The sequence below is a fragment of the Electrophorus electricus genome, chromosome 7 (genome assembly GCF_013358815.1).
Source record: "Electrophorus electricus isolate fEleEle1 chromosome 7, fEleEle1.pri, whole genome shotgun sequence".
Lineage (NCBI taxonomy): Eukaryota > Metazoa > Chordata > Actinopteri > Gymnotiformes > Gymnotidae > Electrophorus > Electrophorus electricus.
In genome coordinates, this window is record NC_049541.1 from 22802489 (window position 1) to 22829764 (window position 27276).

Genomic DNA, 27276 nt, shown 5'->3' on the forward strand with positions numbered 1-27276 from the left:
GGCCCTCTTATCTTAGGGCAGATGGAGTACCAATGATCTTTACATGTTCCATTTCATTGCTTTTCGAAATAGAAAAGTTTTTGATGTATTTCATAAATATTGTTTAGGATTTTAAAAGTACTCTTCACCTTCTAAAACTAAGATGCAAGAACAGGACATCTATAATTTATTGAATTTATGATGTTACAACCAAGAAAGCCAAAGCCAGAACTTCCTGTGTACATTTTAACAGCTTTGAATACTCATTTAGCTAAGACTGTATATGTTTCAGGCTAAAAGATTAAGATTAAGATTAAATGTTTTCAACAGAATGGAGTGTGCATACCAGTCAAAAATTGTGAAAAGTGTACTACAGTGGCTGTGCAACAGTGATTTAAGAAAAAGGGAACCTGAAAATATTATTAGAAAATTGAGATTGTATTAAAGTAATATTGCTTTATAAAAAAATGCTTTATAGAATATGGAGCCAAATATTGGAATGCCAGATATTCCAGTTAAAGCAATGTTTGGATGGCTGATAAACGATGTTGATGTTAGTCAGGTTGCTTCAACTTTTTGACCTATAATTAGTGATTGGTGTATAAAATTTATAGATACACTTATAATTTGGTGTTAAATGCTGAAACATAAGGGGAGCTGTGAAGGAATTATTAGACATATTTGAAAGGGCAAGGAGAGCCCAGGTTAGTTGGGGAAATGCATTATAAAGATAGAATGGCTGTAGTGTTCATTGTATCAGGTACATGGAGGCCTGGGCAAGGATTGTTGTGTCAGGTCATTGTCATGTCTAATATGGTAGATCCAGATGGAAGCAGTGGCACTAAGCATGCATTAACTCAGCCAGTGAGGCTGGGTATGCCCTTAGTCACGGGTGGTGAATATTTATCTGCTGTTTTGGGAAATACCTGGGCATAGTAGGTAAAATCCATATGAAAATGGTGGCACTGAGAACACATTAATGGTGCCAGTGGGGTTGGGTATGGCCTTAGTTGTTGTGGATGACAATATGGGTTTTATTGGTTACTAAGTCATTATCTGTGTGGAAGCAGCGCAGTGGTTTGATGGAGTATTGGATTTTAGTCCTTAAAGCTCATATGGAGTTGGTTTAAAAATTGTTTTAAAAAAGACACACACAGCCAAAGGGAGGTACTTACCTGGTTACCCATGTGAAGAGCTTGTGACATTGTGGTGTCTAGTATGTGGCCTGGGCCCTATGTGAAAGTCAAAAGGTTTGGCACGGGATATTTAACATCTTATTCTATGTATAATTACAATTAAACTTACCATCCCATCTGCCAGTGGTTCTTGTTGAACAAACTGAGGCTCAAACATATAGGGCTGTATCTCCAACTGTTGTCTCTCACTACTGCAGTGTTACTTGTCTCTTTATTAAGATGTAAACAGAAAATATGCACACAAAAAACACAAATTTCAGAACAAATTGGTTTCTACAAAGTCAATATTTCATGTGACCTCCCTTGGCACTAAACACATGAACTCTTTTGTAGAGACTGTCCTGACGTTTTTTTAAATAATCTACTGGTACCATTCCATTCTGGTTCCATTTAGGTTTAAGAGAACCATGTTCCTGCAATTGCTTAAGTATAAGAGTATATAAAACTAAGTACTTCTCACTGTAGCCTATATAAGGTATTTGTGTATTTTTTCTTCTATTTTTAATACTGTATACAAATTTCCTGTATTTTCTGGCTAATAAAGAGACTGAGAAATAATTATATAAGGTAATTATACGTTTGCTAAAACAACAAGTCTAATGGTGACCTAAGACTGTTGCACAGTACTGTAGTTCTGTGCCTTTTTCTGAATCACATTTTTTTAATGTAATTTCAATGTCAAGCAATTTATTACTTGATGTAAAAATATAATCTTCAAAATAAGCTTTGGGCGTTCCACAGCTCAACTGACAGGCAAGGTACTAGCAACTATAAATTGCTCAATTCAAATCATCCAAGTAGAACAGACATTTACATATATGCACAGCTACAAAAATTGTTTAAGTGTTAAAAGAGGTTCTGTTTTGTTATATTTCCATTTTCATCAAAAACATTTAATTTAACATGTTATATGGATTTGCTGCTTGGATTAGCATCACATCATCCCATCATTTTTCTCTAGGCTACACATCTTGGTATTTTCACTCTGCTTTTAGAAAACGGAAGTTAGAACTTTCAGAAGAGCCAGAAAGTGTAGAAAATTCATGAAGATTTGATCTCTCAACATCATATGGCAAGGAACTTTTAATCAGGAACTCTTACCATGATCTTAGTGTTGTGATGTCACAAACATTTTGAGGACTCTTTAAGGCCACTACAGGAGAAATACCATCTCTCTGGGTTGACTGTAAAGATGGATAAAGCATTGTTTAAATAAACATGATTTTGAGTATAACAGCTTTTTGTGTGTTTTGTATGGGGTTGTTATCTTCAAAAGACAGATACACGCTATATGGCTTAAAGTATGTAGACATACCTAACTATTGAATTTAGGTGTTACAGTTATAGACATTGCTAGCAAGTGTATAAAATCAAGCACATAGCCATGCAATCTCTATAGTCAAACATTGCAATAGATTGTTGTACTGAAGAGCTCAGGGACAGGATACTACCTTTGTCAGTTCATACAATTTCTCCCCTGTAGATCTGCTCTACAATGCTATTATTGTGAAATGGAAACATGGAAATTGATTATTCCATATTAATGCCCAATAATTAATGCCCCCTTTTTTAATGGGATGTTCAACATGCTGATATAGGTGTGTTGCCCAGGTGTCCACATACGTTTGACCATATAATGTAAGTGCTTTGTGCTTACTGCATACATTTCACAGTATGTGCTCAGTGGTTAAGGTACTTAGCTTGTAATCAGAAGGTTGTTGGGTCAAGCCCCACCACCACCAAGTTACCATTGTTGGTCCCCTGAACAAGGCCCTTAACCCTCTGTTACTCATTGCTTTGGATAAAAGTGTCAGCTAAATGCTGTAAAATGTCATTGCCTTATGCATTCTACATTGGACACTGTAGTATATATCAGCATTCATAATTTGTGAAGTAAAGATAATTGATGGGATCTAGCACATTTGTTATTGTCTGCATATTTCAGAGCATCAGAGGTCTGTGTTTTGTTAATGGCTTTCATGCCTAGTCAGGAGACTTAAATGCCCTTTCAAAAATGATTAAAGGCTAAGCAATGGCTAACACTGAAGTTAATATATATATATATATATATATATATATATATATATATATATATATATATATATATATATATATATATATTTAGTATAATGGTCATCATGATTCAGTGTGTTGATTGCATAAATTGTGTTCATCATAAACTAGCCAGCTAGTGTGTTCGATAGCCGAATACCTCCAGGCCAGATGTGAGATATAATCCCTCCAGTGGGTCCTGGTTCTACCTGTTGGCCTTCTTCCAGTAGGATGTTCCTGGAACAGTTGTAGTGGGAGCTGACCAGGGGACACCCTTATGAGATGAAATTCCACCTCAGTTGGCGCGTCTCAATCTTGAGTAGCAGTGGCTCTACTCTGAGGCCTTCCCAGATTGCTGAGCTGGACGCCCTCTGAGTGAGAGTCCAGCAACCCTGCAGAGGAACTTTATTTCCACAGCTTGTATATGCCATCTTACTCTTTCACTCACTTCCCATATCTTATGAACATAATTGAGGATGGGTTGATGGGTTGAGTGGTTTCTTCACCACCACAGATGGATTAAGAGGCCAAAATACTGTTGCTACTGACCCAGTCCTTTTGTTACTCTCACTCTCTATTGTATGCTAATGCTCTGTTTTTCAATGACTTGTGAACAAAATCCCAAGATACTTAAACTCCCCCACAAAGGGGGAGTTTTAACCTTTCACCTTTAAGAAGCATTGTATTCTTTTCCAGGAAAGTATCATGACCTTGGACATGGAGATGTCAATTTTCATCCCAGCTGCTTCATATTTACCTGATGACCATGTAAACCAGAAAGAGGAGTGGAGACAAGATGCACCCTAAATCATAACTCATCTATTTTTATTTTAGCTTGGTTGGGTTAGTAACAAAAGTCAACATTTTCAGTTTCACATCAATAATGTGATGGTGTGCCTCCCAACCCCACCCTTTACCCACCAGCAGCCTCCATGTGGTGGTGGCGGCATCTACGTGGATTTTTGTTTGTTTTTCAGTTTTGAGAGCTATTGCATATTGCAAGTCAAATGGCCCTTTGCTTTCTAATTTCTAATGCTTTCAAATTTAAGCACTGGATTTAGTCTGTCCCGCTCAGCTTTAATGTAGAGAACAAAAAAATCACCCAGTAAAAATAAACCAGGCAACAATCTCTGATGGGACCATGGTGGAGGAGACAGAGTTTTGGTAATACCATTCTTGTAAAGTTGTTGGAATGCTTAACATTTATTTGTTAAATAATAAATGAAAACTATTAAAATGTAATTATTCATGGTGTTGTGTCATTAGATGGATATAAATTTGAGATCTCACTCATGTTCCAATATTTATGTACCCACTGTATTGTCTTCAGCTGCAGTCATTGTTTTAGTTCAATTATATATATATATTGCAGAGCTCACAATGCCCGCCATATACCATGTCCATCCTGCCCCAATTGTAGTTGCCGATTTGAGCACTTGTGATTAGAATAAAATATCAATGAAAAACAGTAGAGAAGAAGACAAAAGATGTTTTTTTATGATACTCATAAAAATATTTCAAAGAGCATGTTGTTAACTAGGGAACTATGTTAAATTGTTTAAAAAATAAAGGTCTAATTTAAATGTGCATAGACATATGAATCTCATAGATAAATGAAAATCAAAAATAGCTGCTTGAAAAACAATACTGATGAGCTGTACTACTGTGCTGTTCCACTGTTTACTTGCAGTCTGACACATGGACAACATGAGGTAAAAGATTGGATCATAAATAGTCACACTGTCAGAAAGCAGTGAGTTGTTCTAGTGTCACTGTTCATTTGGAACTCACACTCCTTATTATGCATACCATTCATATAAACACACACACACCACTCACATACATGCACCCCTCACCCAGAGGTCTCTCACTACACACACCCCTCACATAGCAATGAATCCCTACACTCATTTACAGAGTCAATATGAGCAAGATGAGAGGAGATATGTCATATATATGGCACTTTTTTGGTTCTCAAAAAGAGTACTTTAAAAAAAAATTAGGACGTAGACATGATATTTTTTGTGGATACCATACAATCTTAAGACTGATCAAGATAGTATGGGATATGGTGAGTTTTACATTTAATGTACTTTTGTATTATGGAAGCAGAGGGAGTTCAGAATGACAATCAGCAGGCAAGATGTTAGGAAGACAGTGAAGTCAAAGTCAAATTTATTTATATAGTGCATTGTACAACAGCCTTTGTCACAAAGCTGCTTTACAGATGTCAGAGTCCAAGACCCCAGTGAGCAAGCCAAAGGAAACAGTGGCAAGGAAAAACTCCCTAATAGCATGAGTACCCAAGACTCAATGGCGGGGGGGGGGGGCCTCCTCCTTTGATCATCACTGGAGTGGTGGTAGCTCAGTGGTTAAGGCAATATATATATAGGTCATGTTAATATCTCTCCCAATATTTTTCATTTTCTTTCTTTTTTTTTGCCTTACATACTACCAAATCTGTTTGAGGGTATTGTGCCTGTTGAGTTGGCTTTGTGTATTTGTGAAATGATTCAACTGAAGTATTTCATGCTTGAGTATCTAAATACAAACATTTTTACATTTCCATATTAGTCCTCTGAGAAGATTGATAAACCAAATCAGATCCAGAAGAATTAAGTATCATTATGTTGAACAGTACCCAGAACTGACAAAGTATTTTGGGTCTCTGATTCACCTATCAACCGTGAGGTTCGAGGGAAAACATTGTTTTTTTCAAACAGGTGATACAGGACACAGAATTTTTAAAATGTCTTAAATGTCTTTGCAACCAGGCATCAGTACATGACGGTGTATCACCTCAATGCACTGTTATTTTTCAGACACCACACACAAACCTCGCGTCACCTCTGTCAAAGTTTCTATGCTGCCAAAAGTGGCAAAAGATTTCAAAGAAACCAAGACAGATCAAAGGTCTCCATATATGGCACAGAATATGCAAATGGAATGTTGGTTTCTGTAGGCATTTCACTAGGTTTTTTTGGGTTGTTGTTTTTTTTAATTGAGCAATTTGGTGATGAACAATGCTTTTTCCAGCATGATGGAGCACCACGTCACAAGGAGTGATAACCAAGTGGCTCAGTGAACAAAACATTGAAATTTTGCGTCCATGGCCAGGAGACTCGCCAAATCTCATCCCATTGAGAACCTGTGGTCAATCCTCAAGAAGAGGGTGGACAAACAAAAACGCAAAAACTGTGATCAACTCCAAGCACTGATTAGGCAAGAATGGGTTGCCATCAGTCAAGATTTTGTACAGAAGCTGATATCCAGCATGCCAATGAGAGTCTTAAAAAAGAATGGTCAACACTGTATTAAGTCTTTGCATAAACTGGATGTATTTGTCAGTACATCACTATACCATATATATATATATATATATATATATATATATATATATATATATATATATATATATATATATATGGCCTCATTTATGACCTCATTGTCTGTTGGTTGCACGTCTTGATGCCTAATAAAGATTCTACAATGACTGTTGGATTCTCTTTGGTTGAAATCCATTTATAAAGTTGTGGTAGAGTGATGCATATTATTGTGTAACCCATGTTGAATAGATTATACGGTGAGCAAAGAATATGTTCATACACTGAGAAACAAGTTGATATTTTTTGTCAAAGAGCTACTCTTGTTCGGTTAAGGAAAAGTTAAGTTAGCAAAAGTATGATATCTAATAATAAGATGGAAATCTCAGAACACAGTTTTCTGTGATGCTAAGTAGCTGCAGTGGTAAAATGACCAAATTTCATACCATAATTGCTGTGTCACATGTGACCACAAGGTAAACCTATAATGTGTATATGTCTATATATCTGCTTCATGTTATATATTGACTGATAACTGAAAGAAATTTCATTCATGGATTGTGCTTGTTTGATGGCATTCTTTGAACGTCTCCTCATATATTACTGATGCATTTTGTTAGCAGTCAGTATATAGAAATTCAAAGTAACATTTCTCTGGTCTTATCTTTAGGTGATGCAGTCTGATGAACCAGACATCAGTGGCATACCATTTGGGCTCCTTTCAATCAGTGCCAGTTCAAAAGATGCCACATTTTTCTGTGCTGAGAGGATTGCGGTTGTTCTTGATGGTAACATAGTTATCAAACTCCCCACATGTCATGCTTTTTGCACTGATTTATTCCTTACATGTAAATTACCCAAAAGGGATGGCCAACAAATTTGACTTCACCCAGAAAGTTTTGATGTGTCTGGAGGATGGGAAATTGAAGCCCAGAGTTTTGAGTCTTAAAAATGAACTTTTGTCAGTGGATCAATTTCATTATATGCACAATGTTTGCAAAGCTCACTGAAGACTTTTGATTTGTATTTGCACTACCGTAGGTTTGGGGATATATAGCCATAAAGTTATGAAGATAGGTCTTTTTAAACATTTTTAACATTTAATATGGGTTTCTGGAAAGTATTGTGTTCAATTTAGTTTGGACATGTTACTGTTCTTCTAGATTGATGGGGTGTTTGCATGATTTGGATGTGTTGAACCAAGTTACAGACATTATTCCATACTGTCATATCACCCAATTCCTTAGCATACTACAATACCCAGCAGGTTGTTTGTCACCCAACCCAGGACTCAACCAATCAAGAACGTCACGTCAGATCATCATCACCCGAATATTGAATTCACCTGTGTTTCATTTAGAAGCATGTATGTACACTTGTCTGAAAGTTCATCACGTTGCGAAGTATTGCCTCCATTATTTTCTGAGCATGCCAAGTGTTATTTCTCCGATTCTGCTACTGTGTATCGTACCTTTACTGTTTCTTGTTTCTGATTTTTGCCTGCCCCTTTTGGATTCTTCTGCCTAGATTTTGGATTGTCTTTCTGGTTTTGATATGGACTGTTTTCTCACTATTCGGCCTACTCCCAACCTTGCCCATTTTGTTTTGACCTTTTTTTCACTATGTGGAACTACAATAAAAGCCCTCTCTTTTATCCACAAGTGTCTGATTTTTGCCTGTCCTGTTACACATACTGTTTATGCCATACTGCACTGCAGTATGCATTATGCTATACTGCACTGTAGTGTCCATATCTTTGATGTCGGCATGTTTAAAATGTTATGTGCAATGTGGGAAATCTGAGCAGAACTATATGTAGCAATATTGGATTTTATAGTTTAGCATCAGTATAATACTTTGATTTGTGAGGTATTTATTTGATTAATTATGCAATCAAGAATTCCAATCTGGGTATTTCAATTGATTTCTGTATTTAAAAAGCTATTGTATTATAATGTTACTTTTTAAAAAATCCTTCTGCTGTTTGTGTGATTTTGTTGTTTGTATTTCTAATGCTACTCTTAAATTTTAAGTTTGTAAATGTTCCCACATTGTGGAGTTAAGGCTTGGCAATAAAATTTTGTCATAGTGTTTAGACTGAAGTAAATGACTTAATATCTCTTCGTTTATTATGTCATTATTTCCAAGGTGGTGAATCAAAGGGGAAAACATTTTATGGCTTTTTTTCCCCTGCAATGTGCCAAGTCAGGATTAAAACCACACTCTCGATATATATTTCCATGTCAAGTTTGGAATTCCATGACAGAAGATTTTATCCATATTCTATTTCCTGTTCATTCTATTTCCTGTTCATGTTCCTTGCACTTTTTTAGAGTGAATTTCCATTTGCCAAACATTTGTAGTTGATGCTTGTTTGGTATTTGGTAAATGTTTTATGGTTACATAATAAAAGAGTAAGTTGCATTTAAATTGCATGTAGAATCTTTATGTGGTACTTTTCATTCCAGCCTTAACTGATTTTGGAGCAACTGGTCACAGAGGACATAGTAAAAAGCTTGGAAATCAACACAATTAAAATATCTCCCATTTTGAAAGTTCCCTGGATGGCTGTCCTATTGAAATTGGTTTCATTATGCAGTTGCTGGGGTGGAGGTGTGGTGGGGCTATAGCAGGGGACTTCAGGGGGTGGTGGGAGTAGCCATGGCAGCTGAGATGGGCAGAGGCTCAGTAACGTCATGACATCAGGGGTAGGTGTACTTCAGCAGAAAGAGAGACTAGATTATTAGGCATGTCCAGGCACGAGGGTGTGTAAATTAGGGAACTATAATGTGCAAAGATGGACTCCAGCAGATCTAGATATGGCAGCACAGCTAAAAGGATAGAGCCAGAAGGAAACATGGGCATGAGGGCACCCTGGAACATCAGCATTCTGCCGCTTTCTGTCAACAAACATGAGTGACAAAAGAGAGGTGAAGTGACAGCATCTTAACATGCCAGTTTACCATAACTCTCAATGCCCATGGACCCCAGATGTACACCTTTACCTAAGGGTAAAGGGAAGTAATTAATAATATAGTCTCGAACATTTACAGGAAGGTTATTCCATAGTGTGGGAGCTAGATTTTCTTATTCTTGATACTAGTAAAGAGACCTTTTGATCTAAGCAGACATGGTGGATCGTAATGCACTAAGACCATCCAGTGCTTTGTAGGTTATTGGAAGTATTGTATACTCAATATGAAATTTTACTGGAAGTTAATATAAAGTAGCTAAGATAGGAGTGATGTGATAAAATTTTCTAGTTCTAGTGGCTGCTGCATTTTGAACTAGCCGGAGCTTGTTTAGGTACTTAGTGGTACAGACATATAGTAAGGCATTACAGTAGTCCAATCTTGGAGTGATAAATGCATGAGGTATGTTTTCTGCATCATGTGAGGAAAGCACGTTCCTAATCTTTGAAATGCTCCTGAGGTGAAATGTTCCTGACTGAGAAAGGCGGTCCTAGAAATATTATTTACATGAGCTTTGATTGACAGACTGGGATCCATAATTCCTCCAAGATCTTTAACTGTTAGAGAAATGTGATTGGGAGCCCATTAGAAAGCAAGGACCTAGCTGTCTCTGGGCCTAATAGAAGCACCTCTGTCTGCTCTGGATTGTCATAGATTAACTGGGTCTGTCATAAGACTATGTCTTATGTTACAGGAGAGGAGAGCAGTACCCTCCCTCAAAGGCCAGGCTCGCCCTCGAATGTGATCCAATTATCTATAAACCCCATATTATTTTGTGAGCACAACTTGGAAATCCAGCAGTTTAACAAAGATAACCGGCGGTATGTTATATTGCCGTGCCACATTGGGATGAGACCAGAGTATACTACAGCATTGGATATCACCTTTGCTAATTGACACACCTTCAATATTATTTTTAGTTATCTCCCACTGGCAAAGGTGTATATCATTAGCTCCTACATGAATAACTATCTTAGAGAACCCATGCTTGCCTAAGACTGTGATGTCACAAGCAAGGTCAGACACTTGCGGATATAAGGTTGAAGTTTTAATGCAGCTCAAATCGATGGTAGGTGAACAAGCCAGGGTCAAAACCAAAAAGAAAATGCCAAGGGTAATCCAAATCATGAAGTAAACCAGTCCAAGTAAAAAAAACAAACCAATCCAAAAAGGGGACAGGCAAAAATCAGAAAAGAGAGAAACCAAAACCAAATCCCGATACACAGTAGACAAAACCAGATAATAATGCTTGGTATGCACAGTAAACACTGGAGGCAATGCTTCACAACATAGATGAGCTCTAAGCAGTCTTTTATACATTTACTTAAGTGAAAGCAGGTGAAATCAATATGCCAGTGATGAGGATCTGACGGTGTGTCTTTGATTGGATGAGTCACCATCTGGGTGACAAACAGCCTGCTGGGCAGTGTAGTGCACCAGGGGGTCAGGTGGTATGACAAAGACCTTAAGATTACCTGCAATGTCCGGTACCCTGGCACCCGGTATACAGCTAACTACTGCTGCCGGTGTCCCTAAAGGCCTAGCTAATTTCATGTGTCACAAAATCGAGTCCCATATAACCAGAGCTCTTTCAACAGGCTTCTCAGCGGGTGCCTTGCTGAGTGGAGCAAACCTGTTGGAAATGCAAATTTGGGATGTGTGGTACTCCCATGGGTGAGCTGAAGCTCTGCTATTTCACTTTGCCCCGCTGCGAGGGCTGTAGTGCCGGAGTTGAGGGCTTGCTAACTTCTAAAGCATCCAGAGCTTGTACTTCTCCTTCTTCTATAGGTCTAACACTTTCTAAGGTCTGGATGAACAATTCTACCAGTAGAATCTTCTCAGCCAGACTAGCAATTAATCTACACTTCTCACAGATAAAAGTATTGCTAACCGTGGATAAATAATAACTAAACATGTTGCTCTCTGCACACTGAAGGAGAACAGGAGCAGCCATGATAGAAAAAGAAAACTGTTAACGTTACTTACATTTTTGGTAGTTCTTTGGATGTAGTTTTTTTTATGATAAAGTAGTTGTTTTTTTTTATGTCCAGTGGAAGTTGCCGGGTAGAATGTACTTAAGTCCAAGGAAAAAAATTGCTAAACAGCTAGAGAGCAATAAGGGCTAGTATGCAGAAAACAGTGGTGTTGGCGTGAAACAGTGGCAGTGTTCCTGAATAGAACGATAAGACCCTCCTTTCTTAGATTCTGTGATTGCTATTGGGCCATATAGAGCTATTTTCTTTGAGTGACATTTGTTCACACCTAGGTGTACCATGGTGTTAGGGGGGAAGGGGGGCTATCAATTTACTTCACAAGTGTTTTCTAGGGGCAATCGCTTTGATTGTGAGGTGTTCCAACACCTCACTTGCCTTATATGGTTTCCCTCTTTGTGATATCGAGCCATGTACACAGCAAAACACTGATTGTGTGTTGTAATCAGATAAAATGTAGCTCATACTGTTTGGCATCCATGATACAGTCATACTTTGGACATCAAGGAAAGGAAGATGCTTATTTTAGCTGAAGTTTATGTGGAGTTGTTTGGGTGCAGTTATGAGATAGAAGTTGAGAGATGGTTCAGTGGTTTCTAGCATGGACTTGTATCACAAATCACTGGATGTTTCCATTCACTGCTGGAAACATTTGTAATTCTGCTACAAATTGTAAGTATAAATGAGAAAGCATAAAATTGATTTACAGTATTACAGCATTTACAGTATTTCCCCAAGCAAAACCTTTTAGCAATGAAGCTAATATTGTTTAGCCTTTAACAATGAAGCTATAATGAAGTTGAACATTGTGGTGATGATTTAACAAAAACACTTGCACACTTAATGTAAAAAGACTAATGACTTTGTGTGCATTTGGAGAGGTTTTGGGGCACTTTGAAGATGTCTAAAGGAATATATTGTGTAGCTCCTGAATAATTTCATGTATATGCTCAAAAGTGTTCAGTTCATTTGACAAGACTTTGGTGAATCAGGAAATGACTGAAAATGAATCTTCAGCATCCAAATACACATAATAAAAACCCTAAAATAAAAGGTGTTTTTTGTGTTTTGTTTTTGTTTTTGGTTTTTTTTACATTATATGAGCTCAAGTGGAACCTAAATGATGGATGTGAATGGATGTCTTGCGTCAAGAGTCTATTTTGATTTGAATCCTGAATGATCATTGTGCTACATATAAAATTTAAGATAATTTGTGTTAAAGTGAACAAGTACAAATCATTCAAAAATAAGCTTAAAACTGGCGGTGCACTTAACCCCTTTTCAGTGCATCTTAAGGTATCAACCTCCATTTGTGCCATGGGATCTGGAAGCTTCTGCACCACCAGCAGTGGATGACTGGATGCGGAAAAGTGAACGTGTCTGGGAAAATGCCCATTAGCAGATTAAAGGAGCCATAAAGTGTTTTCAGCACCACGCAGACCAAAGGAGGGCACCAGCCCCTTCCTTCCTGCCAGGGGACAAAGCCTGGTTATCTTCTAGAGATCTACACCTTAAAAGTAGTAGTAAATTAAAACCACACTTCATATACTGCATGAAATTAAATTAATGAAACCTGACTCTAACCTAACCCTGAAATTAAATTATTGAAATTAATTATCAATCTTATTGCATATCCCCATCATTCCATGTCTCCCTAGAGAGCCGTATGCTGTAGGACCGTTATCAACCACCATTGATGAAGAAACTGCTTCACCTCTGGATATTGAGGGTGAGATACTGGATTCTAGAAAAAGGGGTAATGGGATACAGTATCTCATCAAGTGGGAGGGATTTGGTCTAAAGGAGAGGTGCTGGGTGCTGAGGAAAGATGTGTTGAATCCCTCCTTACTGATGAATTTCCTTTGCTCACACCCAGATAGAGGGAACCCACCTCTCGTCCCAGAGGCCGTCCTCGCGGTCATTCTGCGTTGCGAGCCGTCTCAGACTCTTGGGGGGTGGGGTACTGTCACATATTCTGAACAGACTTGGTCCAAAACAAATTACATTTCCCACAAACCTCCTGTTCACTCCAACTCCCCAGATTATTAATCTCACCTGTGTCTTGTTTTCCCTAATGTTTCTCCCTATATATGACTAGTTTGTCCAGTTTCTTATTGCTAAGTCTTGTTTGCCTGCCATATGTTTCTGAACCATTATATTCGTGTATGTTATCCTGGTTACTGTCTTTTCTGCCTGCATTCTGCATTTACTCTATTGCCTGTTCCCCATTGGATTTGTTTGCCTCTTGTGTGCCTTCTGGATTTATACTATTGTCTGTTTTTTGACTAAACCTTTGGATTGCTCCTTTTTATTATTAAACTCTGTCTTGCTGCATTCAACTCCATCTCTGCTCATCATATCTGACAATAATACTATTGTGCAGTTTAAGTTTTCAATTGTAGGGGGATTTGTACATTGTAGTAGAAAAGCATTAACCTTAATAGAACAGGTTATTATTGAGAAATTAAATATTTTATGATAAAATGATCCTTTAACTAAATTATTAAAATTATCACTTAAAACTACATCATAAAATCTACTCGATATAGTACATTTCTTTAACTTAATTTAACTTAATTAAGATAGTGTCACTTAAATTTACCTAGTAAAAGCTACTTAAATATAGATTGTTACTTTTAACTTAAGAAATTTATGTCAAAATTTAGGATCAGTTTCAACATTTTTTAGTTAAATTAACTTATTGGATTTAATGTTGTAGCATAGGTGATACTAATGAAGTGGATCTACCCAACTGCACTGCAAATGTACAATCTTTAAGATATGAGGAGAACCAAGGCAATGCCTTCCCTTGGATACCCACACCAAGATTCCAACATTCCAAAAAATAGCACGGTCGACTATATCAAAAGCAGCACTGATATCAAACATAATTAAAACAGTACATTTACCCAAGTCCAGTGAAAGCAATGAATCATTAGACAACTTCAGAAGGGTTGATTCTGTACTATGATAGGCCCTGAAACCTGACTGAAACTTGTCACAAATGTTATCTTCACTTAAAAGTAGAGACAACTGTATTTTCCAAAAAAAAGATGGTTTAGAAATTGGCCTATAAATATTTAGGACATGGACTCTGAGGTCTGGACATGTATAGAACCCAGGACTTCTTGGTTCCCTGGAGTTCCTCTGTACTATGATGATACCTTAACCGCTGGTTGTAAGATTTCATGTCTCTGGTTCTGATTCAGGTATGAGCTTAGCAACAACTATGAGCTACAAAGTATGAGCTTCAACTTTTTCTAGGATCTTAAAAATAAAGGGGCAGTTTGAGATTGGCCTGCAGTTTGACAACTGATATGGGTCAAGGTTAGATTTCTTTATGAGTGGTTTCATGACTGCTAATTTGAATGATTTAGGAGCATAGCCAATCAGGGAGAAGTTTATTATATTTAGTAGAGGACTGATTAGTAGAGGACAAACTACCAGTAGAATTTCTTTAAGAAGAGGTGTGGGCAATGAATCTCGAAAGCAAGTTTTAGATTTTATTCTAATACCTTTATTGACATGGTCTCTATGTAACTCTCTGATGAGTAAGCAGGACCTACACACAAAGAGTTTAGGAAGCAAGGAGAGTGCACTTAAATATATTATGCCATTATACCAAATATTGAGGCAAACAGTACTTTCAGAAACTGATGGGATGCACAAGGATCATACCATACTATTCTCCATAATATGCTTGGACTTTTAATAAAGTGTTGACAACTGATAGACCATGACAGTGTGTCTTGTTGTGTGGTATGTGTCCCATGAGCTGGTGTAATAGATTTATCATCGTCATCTTCATCACTGTAGACATTAAACAAGCAAGATACTGTAAGGACTGAAAGACTTCACTTCACTAAAGCATGTGCATGCACTGTACCGGGTACGCTTTATGCCCTGGAGAAAAACATTGACCATGCACCTCCCCCATTGTTATTTGCACTCTGCATAAGCCTCATATTCATTCACTTGTCAAATGCATGCACACACACACACACACACACACACACACACACACACACACACAGAGACCCCTCAGACTCACATCCCACATGAATACACCCTTCAAAATATACCCCAACCTCATATAGAAAGACCCTTCACATGAATCTCTCTCTCACACACACATACACATGAACATACACACTTCTGCTGCACTGAGCTGAATCTGCTGCTTATTGTGTGTATTTCATTTGCTCACTTCCCCCTCAATGTTTCAACAGTTTCTGTTCTCTTTAATGTTTTCACTACAACAAACTACCACCCTCTCTGTATGTGCTTCACTGGTCTTGGCTCCACAATGTCACACTGACATGGGATTACCTGTGAATTGCATTAGCAAATGACAGATCTCTCTGCAGCTTCACAGAAATATATTAAATTAGCATTTTTAAGCAGGCAGTATTCTACCAACCTGAAATTCACCTATAGTAACCCTATATTACTACCTTGGTTACTTGCATTACCCACAAATTCAGAACTCTCTCAGGCACTGTTCCAGAGCAGGCAGTCATGAGCTCATCCTGTTGGTTACATTAACAGGCCAGTGATACACATCTTTCTATGGTATCTAAGAGGTTGTCTTATAATAATAATAAAACTTTTAATTTATTTATATAGCACTTTTTAAAACAGTTTACAAAGTGCTTCTTAGACAATAAGATTATTAAAACAAATAAAACAAACATGCAAATTAAAAGAATAGATACTGCACAGTACACAATATAAAAGTATAAAAAACTGTAGCTGGCCCCCTTGTCTGTGTCGTTCTCCCCACGTGGTGCCGTGCACCATGTGGTCCTTTGTATGTTGTCCCTTAATAGCCATGTGTTCTCTGTCTTATTCCTCCCTGTTTTACCCACCCCTCCTGCCATTCCTCGGCCTAAGTCTGTCCACCTGTGTCTAGTTATTCACTCCTTTGTCCCACCTGTGCCTTGATCCATTCCTTGCCCTGATTTCTACTTAATTAATTCCTGTTTACAGTCCTTTGTGTAGATTATTGTCATCTGGTTGCATGTTTCCCTGTGTAAAGTGCCTTTTTCTTTTGGTTTCATTAAATATATTACTGATTTTGGATTCTCATTTGCTTCCTGTTTTTTTGTTAGCGCATGCCACTGTCACACAAATAAAGGCCAATGGAAGCATAAAGAGGTTAAAGAGTGCCGATCCCAATATTGAACCCTGGGGGAAACTACAGGAAAGCATGTAGTGTTTAGATCTGCTCTCACCCAGTGAGACATAGTACTTTCAATTAGTTAGATAAAAGACTGGAACCAATTCAAAACAATACCAGTTAGACCAACCATCTTCCAGTATATAATATTCCACTGTGTCAAATGCAGAACAAAGGTCAAGAAGAATCAGCATAGACAGGTTACTGGTATCACAGTTTAGCCTAAGATCATTTTGGACTTTAGTTAGTGCAGTTTCTATGCTGGTTTTCTATGCTGGTTTTCTATGCTGGTTAAGTAATCTTGTAATTGAAAAAAAACCAAAAACATCTCTTTAAAGATCTTTCCTAAGAATGAAATGTCTCCTCCAATGGTGTTTATTATAACACTGCTTCAAATATATACATGGATTTTTAAATCAGTGCAGAAATATGAAACCACCAGTGTAACTCATTTTTCAGGTGATTTTAAGTTGTGAACTGGTTGACAGAAAGCCCAATTTTATGCGTAACAGTGATAACTGGAGCAGATGTCATGTTGGTTTGTCTGCCTCAGTGTCCTGAGAGCTGGAGGAGTAATCACATTGGCTGGCTTGCTTTGAGATCTGGAGCAGTCATTATGTTGGCAGTTTTGCTTTGAGATCTGGAGCATTTATTATGTTCGTTTGTCTGATGGCTTCTGGGTCTGTGGACAACCTCTATTTGTCTACATCATAAAAACACTTTTTGCTCAGTGTCCTATCACACACACACACACACACACACACACACACACACACAGACAGAGAGAGACAGAGTGAGAACTATACACACTCCCCCCACTTTCAAGTCTGTCTCTTTCTATCCTTTTTTCTCTCTGTCAGTCTCCCTCCTCCTCTCTCACTTCTTCTGTCTGTCTCTGCCTGTCCTCTTGGCCATCTGTCATATAATGTTTATGGGTCCTTTTGCTTTGCTGCGCTGATGACCACTGTCACCAGGAGGCTTCTATTACAATGCACCCTGATGAACAACGTCCCATCCCTATGCCTCACTGACTCTGCTATGTCCTTGGTCATCATGGCCGCTGTGTGGAGGAAAGAAGGAGGCAGAAAGAGGAAGACATGGTCAGCAACTGGCAGTGTTGAAAGGATGGCGTTTCTACTTACAGCATAAAAAGGCTGTTCAGTTTAGCTGAGATGTTTGCTTTTAGGACTTAAAAAGAGAAACATCTTCAAATTATTGTTTTTAAACTATGATATTATTTCTCATTAAACAGTATAAAGATTTCTTATGAATTATTTTTTTTCCTAATCTTTCGATTTTTTTTTCCAGTCCATTTCAAACATGTTTATGATCATTTGTGTGTATTAATGGAAACACCTGTATAGTTAATGTTTATTATTTACAACAACAAAGAACAACAATAATAATTGGAATGACTATTATTGTTAATTCAAAGGGAAAAACATTTTAAAATTATTTTGTGTTTTATTATGCCCCCACTTACATTCTTGTGCAATTTTATTTTAATTTGAAATCTACAGAACCTATAAATTATGCCTGCATGTATTAATATCTTAATAATACCTACACATTTTTATTATTATAGGTATACCTATAAAATGGTTATTCTTACTATTTTTATACACAGAGGCATGCCAGAAGAAAGGGGCACTCAAAAGGGGCAACCTTTTTTGTGTTGTTATGAAAAGTGAGACCACCTGCAAAGTCAAACAGAACAGGTTTTGTTTCTGTTTACCCTGTTTTAAATACTTCAGTTCTAACTGCATATATACTTGAGTTCTGATGCTAAGGTAACTGATGCTTGGTTTGTCTAGGTTTTATTGCATGTCTACGCTTGATCACACATTATGTTAGGGCAGTTATCTTCATCGTGATTACTGAATCCATAATTAGCAAAATATTTATCAAGTTACAATATAATTGTATTTGTCCCTGAGACTAATGATGATCAATAACAGGTCCAGAGTTACAACCAAGTTAGTCATGGAAAGGACTCTACCCCACACAACACTATAGGATACATGCAGCAAGGACTGCACATTTCTGGATGTGGCTATATCCCAGTTGTGTGTCCTAAAACCAGCAGCAGCCAAAAGCCAATTTATCTGTTGTTTTGCATGTGGAGCTGTTGCACACTAATTGGTATGTAAAGGTGCACTAATGTAAGCTGGTGCAGGTGTCCCATGAGGCCAACGCATCAACTTGTGAGCTAATTGAAGAGACACATAGTGGCAGGGGAGCTCTTTCATTAGTGTGTTTCTGAGCCCTCTTTAATTAGACTTTTTCCTTGTAACATCATGAAAGATGTTAAAATGGCACAAATGTAAAAATATTAGTCCATTTTTGTTGTTGAGGGCTGAGTGTCTGTTGTACTGTTCAGCAGCAAAGCTACCTGCTGGGGTCACACCTGCATAGTCGTTCCCATAGTGAGGGACTCCAAATGGACACCTGGAGCAGGAAATGGCCCTTCACCTTCAGTGAGCAGGCAGCCGTAGCTTGCCAGCATGGCCAGGTGGAGCTGGACCTGTTCCTCTACACTAGCATATGTCCAGACATAAATATGTAATCCCATTTTCCAGAGACTATGAAAAAGTCACTGAAAATTCAAACAAAAACTATTCCTCAACACAAACAATTTTGGATTACAGGATGCAAATACTCAGGAGGCCATAGTCAGCCACAATTTGACTTTAAATGAAAATTAATTTATTTAAGAGCTTTCTATCATAATTGAAACATCTTGAAGTGATACTTTATCTTAAAATTCATACAAAAATATGAAATTGCTCCCTATTATGGAAATTTCTAAACATACATTAAAACCAACATTATTATTGAATGGCTGCTACATTAAACATCCCTGACTTTACAGATGACACTTACATAGGGCTACTTAATGATTCAAACAAAATACAGAGATATTTTTTTCAGATTGAATTCATGGCAGGGTGCAGTTAGGCAAATCAACCCAGAAAATCCATGTGATGCTGGCAGATTAGTCAATGCTAATGATATTCCCTTCATTATCTCTTCATTAGCTTAATAGTTTTGATGACACAGTGTAGTGCAAAGCATTTTTGTCAACTGAGTATTTCAAAATATGAAACAAAATTCAATTTTCTTAATCATTTACCTAAGAACTGTGAATGTCTGGGTTGGATCATAGATTGCTGTTTGTGAGTGGAGCCAACTCTACAACAACCTTGCCTAGATTTCTCCCAGCATACATGTAGTCCACTGCCTGGTAAATGGACTCCAGCCCCATAAAACAGCCTCCACTATCCTGCTCCCCGACATCCACCTCATACACCAATTTTCCCAAAGCCAGTAGCTGCAGCATGCTCTGCAGAGACTCACTGTAGTCAGACAAGAAGTGAGGCAGGAAATTGTTGAAGCAGTTTTGCTGGTAGAGTGGCCCCTCTCACAGACTGCAGGCCAGTGGCACTCTGGTAGCCAGAGATGAAGCTGATCACCAATAGTGGCCAAACTATTCACAGCCAGATCAAACATGCTACCTCCTACAGACTTATAGATTACATCCACCCCATTAGGATACTCCTTGTGCAATATAGTGGCCATGTCTTCAGTCTTGTAGTTGATTGGTCGATCACAGCCAATGGTCCTCAGAAATCCCGCCTTCTCATTTCAGGAGCAGGTCCCCAAACACATGGCAGCCAGCCATTTTGGCAAACTGGCTGGTTCCCCCACCTGCAGCCGATACCAGGACAGTTTCACCACAAGTGAGCTCTCCGAGGTACCGCAGGGCAATGTGTGCAGTTGCTCCACTCACCATCAGAGCCAGCAGCTCAGGTTTAGCCACCAGCACATGGAACACTTTTTTGGTGGGAGCTACCACATATTCAGCACAGGCCCAATTGCTGACATATATAGCTATGCAAGTAACTGTATTAAACCTAGAGGAGAAGTAGGGGTCATGTCTACTTTATTTCTATTCTACCAAAAGTACACTAGGTACTAATAAGATGATAGATGAGATTAAAAATAATTATCAACTTTTACATATATCTTAGTTTTCTCCATAAATATACAAATAATGAAACGTTTTCTAAAACATTAGAAATCTAATAGGTAAGAATCAAATATATTTTGTTCAGTCACATACATATCATAAACTTTAACATGTCACGTTTTCAAAGACAAAATACAATTTATTTTAATATTTAATATTACTCAGAATATTAAATATATTCTAGGGAAAGTTGTTGTAAATGGATAGATGATAAAGATCAAAGTGATAATGCTGATATAATATGACTTTGTGATTTACGTTTTAAACAATGAATGCCAGCAGAGCTGTTCAAAAGACGTGTTTCTGACATTTTTTCCTGCTCCCACTTAATTTCATGGCACATCTGAGGAACTTGATTTACATACTAACACACCTAAAATGCACAATATCAGCGTATGTAAACGAAAACGGGGAACCTTATCGGCAAAGGGACGATGCTGCAAATTTTCACTACAAGTACAAACAGACCTGATTTCAGTTGTTTATTAAGTTGGTCTCAATCTTCACAAAAGTAATTACATGTGTTCCTGCGTGGTTCAAATTAAAACCTGACTGAAGCGACGCCATCCTTTCGCGGTTAAGGTTATCCATCCCCGGTGAAAATAATGGCTAAATAATCTTGTTTCAGCAATCCTAGTAATATGAATAGACAAATTGGTTTCTCTTTCCCCACACGCTAAGGCTTTGAATAGGCTCTATATCCATATATCCATATCTGGACACTGGTCTACCTAAGGAAGACCTACACATTCTTCTCCTATCTAGTGCCGGACTGGCACAACTGTTAGGTTATCCTTGAAAATAAAATTTAACTCCACTTGACTGTTATTGAACGCCACACAATGCAAATCAGGTCACATTTTTGTTCGGACGTTTAAGGGACCTAAAAATATGCAGCTAAGAGCTGGTTTCTTAAACATGTGTGGATCTTTTTTCAGTGTAAATTTGCTATCACTTAAACGCAAGGAGAATCTTTTTCGTCTAAAGTTCAATAAAGTCTAAATAGTCTAATTTCCTAAAAGGCTTAAAATGGAAAAGCAAGGCACGTCATTAGTGCCATAATAAAGTCGTTTTTCAAGCAATACTAATATGACTTCGTTATAGGCGCCACTTAGAACCAACTTACCGATTTCTAATAAGCAAGTCATCGTCGCCGCGTGTTGGAACAGGGATAATTTTTAAGGAAACCGCTTTTCTAAAATGTTGGCTTAGTTTCGTTACAACCAGCTTTTGCATAGAACTCGGTATTGACGAATCTTTAAAATCCATTAAGTGCGTAGAGTACGACATATCAATGATACAACGTTTTGTTATCAAATGTATTCCGAAAAGCACGCGAGTCCTCCGGTGCCAACCAAGCAAAGTTTTCAAATTCCGCAGTAGGAACAAGCTGGACATTGCACCAACACAATTTATAGCAAACGTTAACACACTGATTATCACCGTCTGCAGTGGCCTAACAGCCTTTCATTCACTGACTACAGACGGTCGCGATTCACCGAATGACTAAACAAGTGTCGGTAGTAACGTACTCGGTCCTGCCAGTTTAACTCGTCAGACGTCTTAACAAATGGACCTAAAACTCTATATTGGTCAGGTATAACGGCACATTCTACAGTTGTTGCAGAATGGTTGAGTCCCTCCCCTTCCTCTCCTCCGAAGTTAGTTGTTTCTCTACTGGTAAGGTGTAACAAATCAATCTTGATTTTCAAACGCAATATCGATTAGTTTGCTAAGTGTTTCATTAAAGCAACTGAAATGATGAGAACAGATCTATTGGTGCCTGCTCCTACATCATTGCTCCGCGTTATTAGGTCACCTTTATCCGTGGCTCCCCTAAAAGCTGTTGCGCTCTTGGGTTGCATGTCCAGATTGTGAACATGCTTCCTCAGATGAGCTGCGTTTAGGGGATTAAGTTTAGCGCTATAGTACACATAAAGCAGGCTATAATATGATATAACGTGTAAAGCATTCAAATTAATTCAAATGGATTAAAATGTATTTGCTGACCGCGTGCAGATACGAACAGATAACAATTCTAACCTATATAACAAGTGTTTCTAGAGTTCTGTTGCTAAACGATTATCCCGTGTTTGTTGACAAGAACAATTAGTAGCCAAAATAGATTTAGGTTTGCTTATCTAGAGCATACTGTAATCATGATGTAGCGAAAAACAAAACAATTAAAAAGATTGACAAGGAGGTTTTACTGTCAGAGTGACGCTTGTGGGGCGAGGGGAGGAGTAAACGAAGCAGGAAAAGCCACTCGATGCGTCTGTCTATCAGCTGAGACTGTCTGAAACGCTTCTGGCGCAAACGCGTTTTTCTCCGATCAGACGAGACCCGGGCTCCAGCCCAGGAGTTTCAAGAGGAATTAGCCCATCTCGACCTCGGAGGGTGGATGTCTGTATCTTGTTTGTTTTTCGTGCGCGCTGGTATCCCGCGTCTTCATGCACTCAGAGCTGTGTTGAAAATTCTTCTGACGACTAACAATGTTAGTCAAAGCCGAGCCTCCTCACTCGCAAAAGGAAAGAGCGAAAAGTATCTGATGACAGCGAATCTTGATCCGGCCGAGGTGGCGTGCTGACGGACTGACGTTAACCATATAATGCCTGTCTATTTCTCCAAAATTTCTCTCAGACTTCTACAGTTTTAAGAGGACATTTAACTGCATAACTATATAAGTTCTTTTTCAGTTTTGGGATAACTTGTTTTTTTATGTTGACTTTGAACAATTCATAGCAAAATAACGTGGAAATTATAACCCTTTCCCGATGGCTAGTGAGGATAGTGAGTGAAAACGCTTACCCCCCAGAAGATGATCCATCGGCCTGAAATGAGTTGGCGAAATTCATTTTTTGTTTCCTCCCCTTATATATTTTTTCAAGTCTTTTCTGGTATGTTTAGGATTTGTAACTACGCACTTATTAATACTTTGTTGCGGTGGTCAACTTGGGATGACAAATAAACCCAAGAAATAAGTTCGGTCCGCGAGAAAAGGACAGTGCTCGTCAATATAGTTGTTAAGTTTTAGGATATTTTTTCTTTCTTTGATTGACAGTTGATGTCATTCCTGCATGAAAAGAACGGTGGAAAGGGTCAGTGACAATGCCGAGGAGAAAGCAGCAAGAACCGAGGCGATCTGCAGGTAAGCGGCGTCAGCGAGATGTTTAACCGAGCCACCGACCATTTCACGCTGGAGGCATCCCAACTTGTTTTGAGAGTAGGGCAATATCAACTAGCTTTAAACCTTCATTTACCATATCGTATTCAAGTAAACACCAAGAAAACAAAACTTGCATGAACAATTGAGTAAAGTGGATCGTGAGAGTTTCTCGGCGTTCCTATGAACCAGATGGACCTTTTACTACAGAGAATAACAACGGTTCAGACGCTTAGACACTTTTCCGCGTCGAGTTGTTTGATTTCATTTGTTAGTATACTGATATGTAAAGGTCATATCGTAGAATTGCCTTATTTGCTAAACTCTTCTTTTACGTTCAACATGAGACCTTAGAATGGCTTATCAAAGGACATGAGGCAGAAAAAAAACCAATAATTCACGTGGAAAGACGGGACAAAAGAATGCGGCTAGTGTGAGCTGCTTCTCTTTTTCTTGTTTTATTAGAGCATTGCCATCCTTGATTTGATACGTGATTGATCGTCTGTCATGGGGCAGCCTTTGATCTATTCATCTCTAATAAACATTAATAAATCTCTGTTCGGAGACGCTCATGCTCCTGACAGTTTCAGCCATTCAGAGGACAATTCTCCGCCCCTATAAAAGAGCGGAAAAATTCTTCAATAAAAGAAAACTCACCTCGAGCCTGTGTGTGTAAGAGAAACCGTGAGATTGGCCTAATAGGCTTTAGCAGTGGTGTGAAGGATAACACCACCTGCTAAACGCCAACTATGCTTTAATATTCAGAATGTTTCTTTGCTTTTTCAGGTCCATTCACAACAATCACAAGCTTGAGCTTCTATATTCCACTTTGAGAAATGGTGTTCAGTTTTGTCTGTGTCTATCTCTGACTGCCTTGTTTATGGACAGTTAGTACAGTCAGCCCAATCATATTTGATTAGTAATTTAGACTTGGACACTTTCATCTCATTTTAACAAATGTAAACGAGTATATACACAGATTTTTACCCCTCTGCTAATGAGGCTCTGTCTTTGAAGTTATGCATTAACAACCAGAGTGAACAAAATACATTCAGACCTATAGAATTTTAGAGATTTTGAAATTTGGAGTGTAACCTACTCTAAATGGGAGGCTAGTCTGTGATGCTTTGAAACTTACGTGTGGAATAAATAAATATCTGTATACTCAAGAGATGGAGGTGCTTTCAGGCATTATATGTTACTGCTGAAAGGTTTACAGATCTGTTGCGGTGGGATTTGGATACTGGACATCATGTTTTGACTAAACATTGGTGGTCCAGTGGGGTCTGTGTTTTGTAAGCATCTTATAAAGATCACTTCAAGTTAATGGCCAGGGTGATGAGTTAAGGAAGCAGAGTCACTGTAAGTCCACAAGTTCGTATTGATCCAGCCATACAGTGCTCAGTCAGAGGGCAGTTGAGGCAGTTCCCTTGCTTACATTCACTTACAAAATGAACATAGCACAAAATTCAGATGCTCCAACTTCAATTTAAACATTTAACAACTTTAATTTAAACAATTTTGTTTATTTCTTTTGTCTGCACACAATGGAAAGAAATCATTTAATTCATGCAAGAATAAAGAAATGACTAGTAATATATTAGTGTGTATTTTTAGTTGTCTATTGTTTCTTCTTTCTTCTTCTTATTAGTTGTAGCATAGTTGTGGTTATTTTTACTTTTAGATATTTATATTTATATTTTATTTAGTGGAGATATTTAGTAGAGTTTGGAACTACATTCTTTTTCCATTTCATGTTTAGACGTAATGTGTGGTGGGATAGGCAGGCAAGCAAGTTAACTTTTCTTTATTTGATGTGGACTGAATTTCTGTCTGTGGATCTGTTTTCTGTAGGATTGTGGGATGGTTGGGGAAGACTAAAAGAAACACCTTTCTTCATTAGATGCACACTTAATTATCTGTTAGGCTGATGGATTTTTGACAGACCTTAACAACTAATGTTGACAAATTGAGTGTATTCGTACCCTGGCAAGTGCCTTGATATAATCAAGTTAATATCACTCCTCCTCCCCTTTACATTTTCAAACCTTGTTGTCTGTGCATGTGACAAATGGATTTTACTAGCTGCCTAATGTTGTCATTGAGACAGTGGAAGTTAATGACCTCACTAATTCCTCTCCTGTATGTGCAAGATGAAGCCCAGAGACAATTCCATGCACACTCCTTACAGTGCTAGTCATGCAAATAAAATGCTTTCCTTCCATACATTTTCATACTCTGCTGTGTTTCTTTTTTGTAGCATTAAGTATTTTTCATTAAGATGTACTAAGGAGATTTTGTGTATGTTTCACTTTTACTTTGTAATATTGCACTTAGTATAGAATTTGGCTGCAAATGATTTTCCTATTTATATGGAAATCGAATCTTAAATACATTTTCATGTGAAGAAATAGTTCTGGGAATTCAGTGTGCTGATGAGGTCTATTGATCATTTATAATTGAATCCTTTTTTGTGTGAAATAAAGGAATAATTCTTGGGTGTCATTGAAAAAAATGACTCTTGAGCCCCATGCTAATCTGGTATATTTGGTATGTTTCAGCACAGTGCTGGGTGTTAGTGCATGGCTTTGCTTGAGGTTGATAACAATACAGATTTTTGTAACTGTTTTACTTTAAGTGCTTTTGTACTGTGAGTGGTTTGCATGCCTTTTTATTAACACAGTTCACTTGCAGAAAATTCAACCACAGTTATATTTCCTGTATTTACCTTGATTAACTCATTTTAATCTGATCCTTCTCCCTGTTTGACTACAGCACTAAATAACATTAGGATGTGAATTGACTGGTGTATCTCAGCCAGCATTCATGCTATTTAGATTACCCTTGGAGAGCTCACACACTGGGCTCACTCACTATACTCACTGTCCTTCTATTAAAATGTTCTATAAGAGCTTTCATGCTGGACCCTCTAGTGTTACTGCAGACTCTGGAACATCAAGTATGTATTTGTGCAAGAGTATTGAGCTCATTAATTGTGCAGTTGAATACTGTATATTTAGGTGTTTGTGTGTGTGTGTCTACTGTTATACTTAAAATGTGTATGTCTGTGGAATGTGTGTGGAGTGTGTGTGTATGTGTGTATGTATGTGTATGTGGTCAGCCTCTGTGAGCTCCAGTAGAGGTTATGCTGATTGGAGTGTTAGTATAATTAGCAGGTGACATAATTCTATTCTGTCGATGGGCACCTTTGTATCTGTACTGCATTTGGAGCAGGATAATTACATTTACATTAGGAACTAAGCTACTGAGAGGGTCTGCGTTTTCCACTGCACACATCGCATGAAAAAACACCAGCAGTACATTTAATGGAATAAAAATGTAATGGCGGCTTTAATTTTGAATATTTTTATGCATTGTTTTCTTCTGTTGA

General features: G+C 37.9%; 2 protein-coding genes across 3 annotated transcripts in view; one reads left to right on the forward strand and one right to left on the reverse strand.

Annotated features, from left to right (window-relative positions):
* Positions 1-19375: 19375 nt before the first annotated feature.
* LOC113580622 (prostaglandin reductase 3) lies at positions 19376-21870 on the reverse strand. Its single transcript, XM_027015306.2, is given in 5 exon segments — positions 19376-20078; positions 20080-20169; positions 20171-20355; positions 20357-20541; positions 21849-21870. Coding segments are annotated over 5 exon segments (708 nt in total). The 3' UTR covers positions 19376-19852.
* A 1062-nt stretch (positions 21871-22932) lies between these two features.
* The window catches only part of LOC113580633 (teashirt homolog 1-like), a 24781-nt gene continuing 20437 nt past the window's right edge, over positions 22933-27276 (forward strand). Inside the window, exons 1-2 of one of the 2 annotated variants that reach the window (XM_035528525.1) lie at positions 22933-23619; positions 23784-23870. In XM_035528525.1, the coding sequence (XP_035384418.1) occupies positions 23831-23870 (40 nt within the window). In that variant the 5' untranslated portion in view covers positions 22933-23619; positions 23784-23830. Of the gene's footprint in view, positions 23871-27276 lie in introns of both variants that reach the window. The other variant, XM_035528526.1, reaches the window with a different exon arrangement.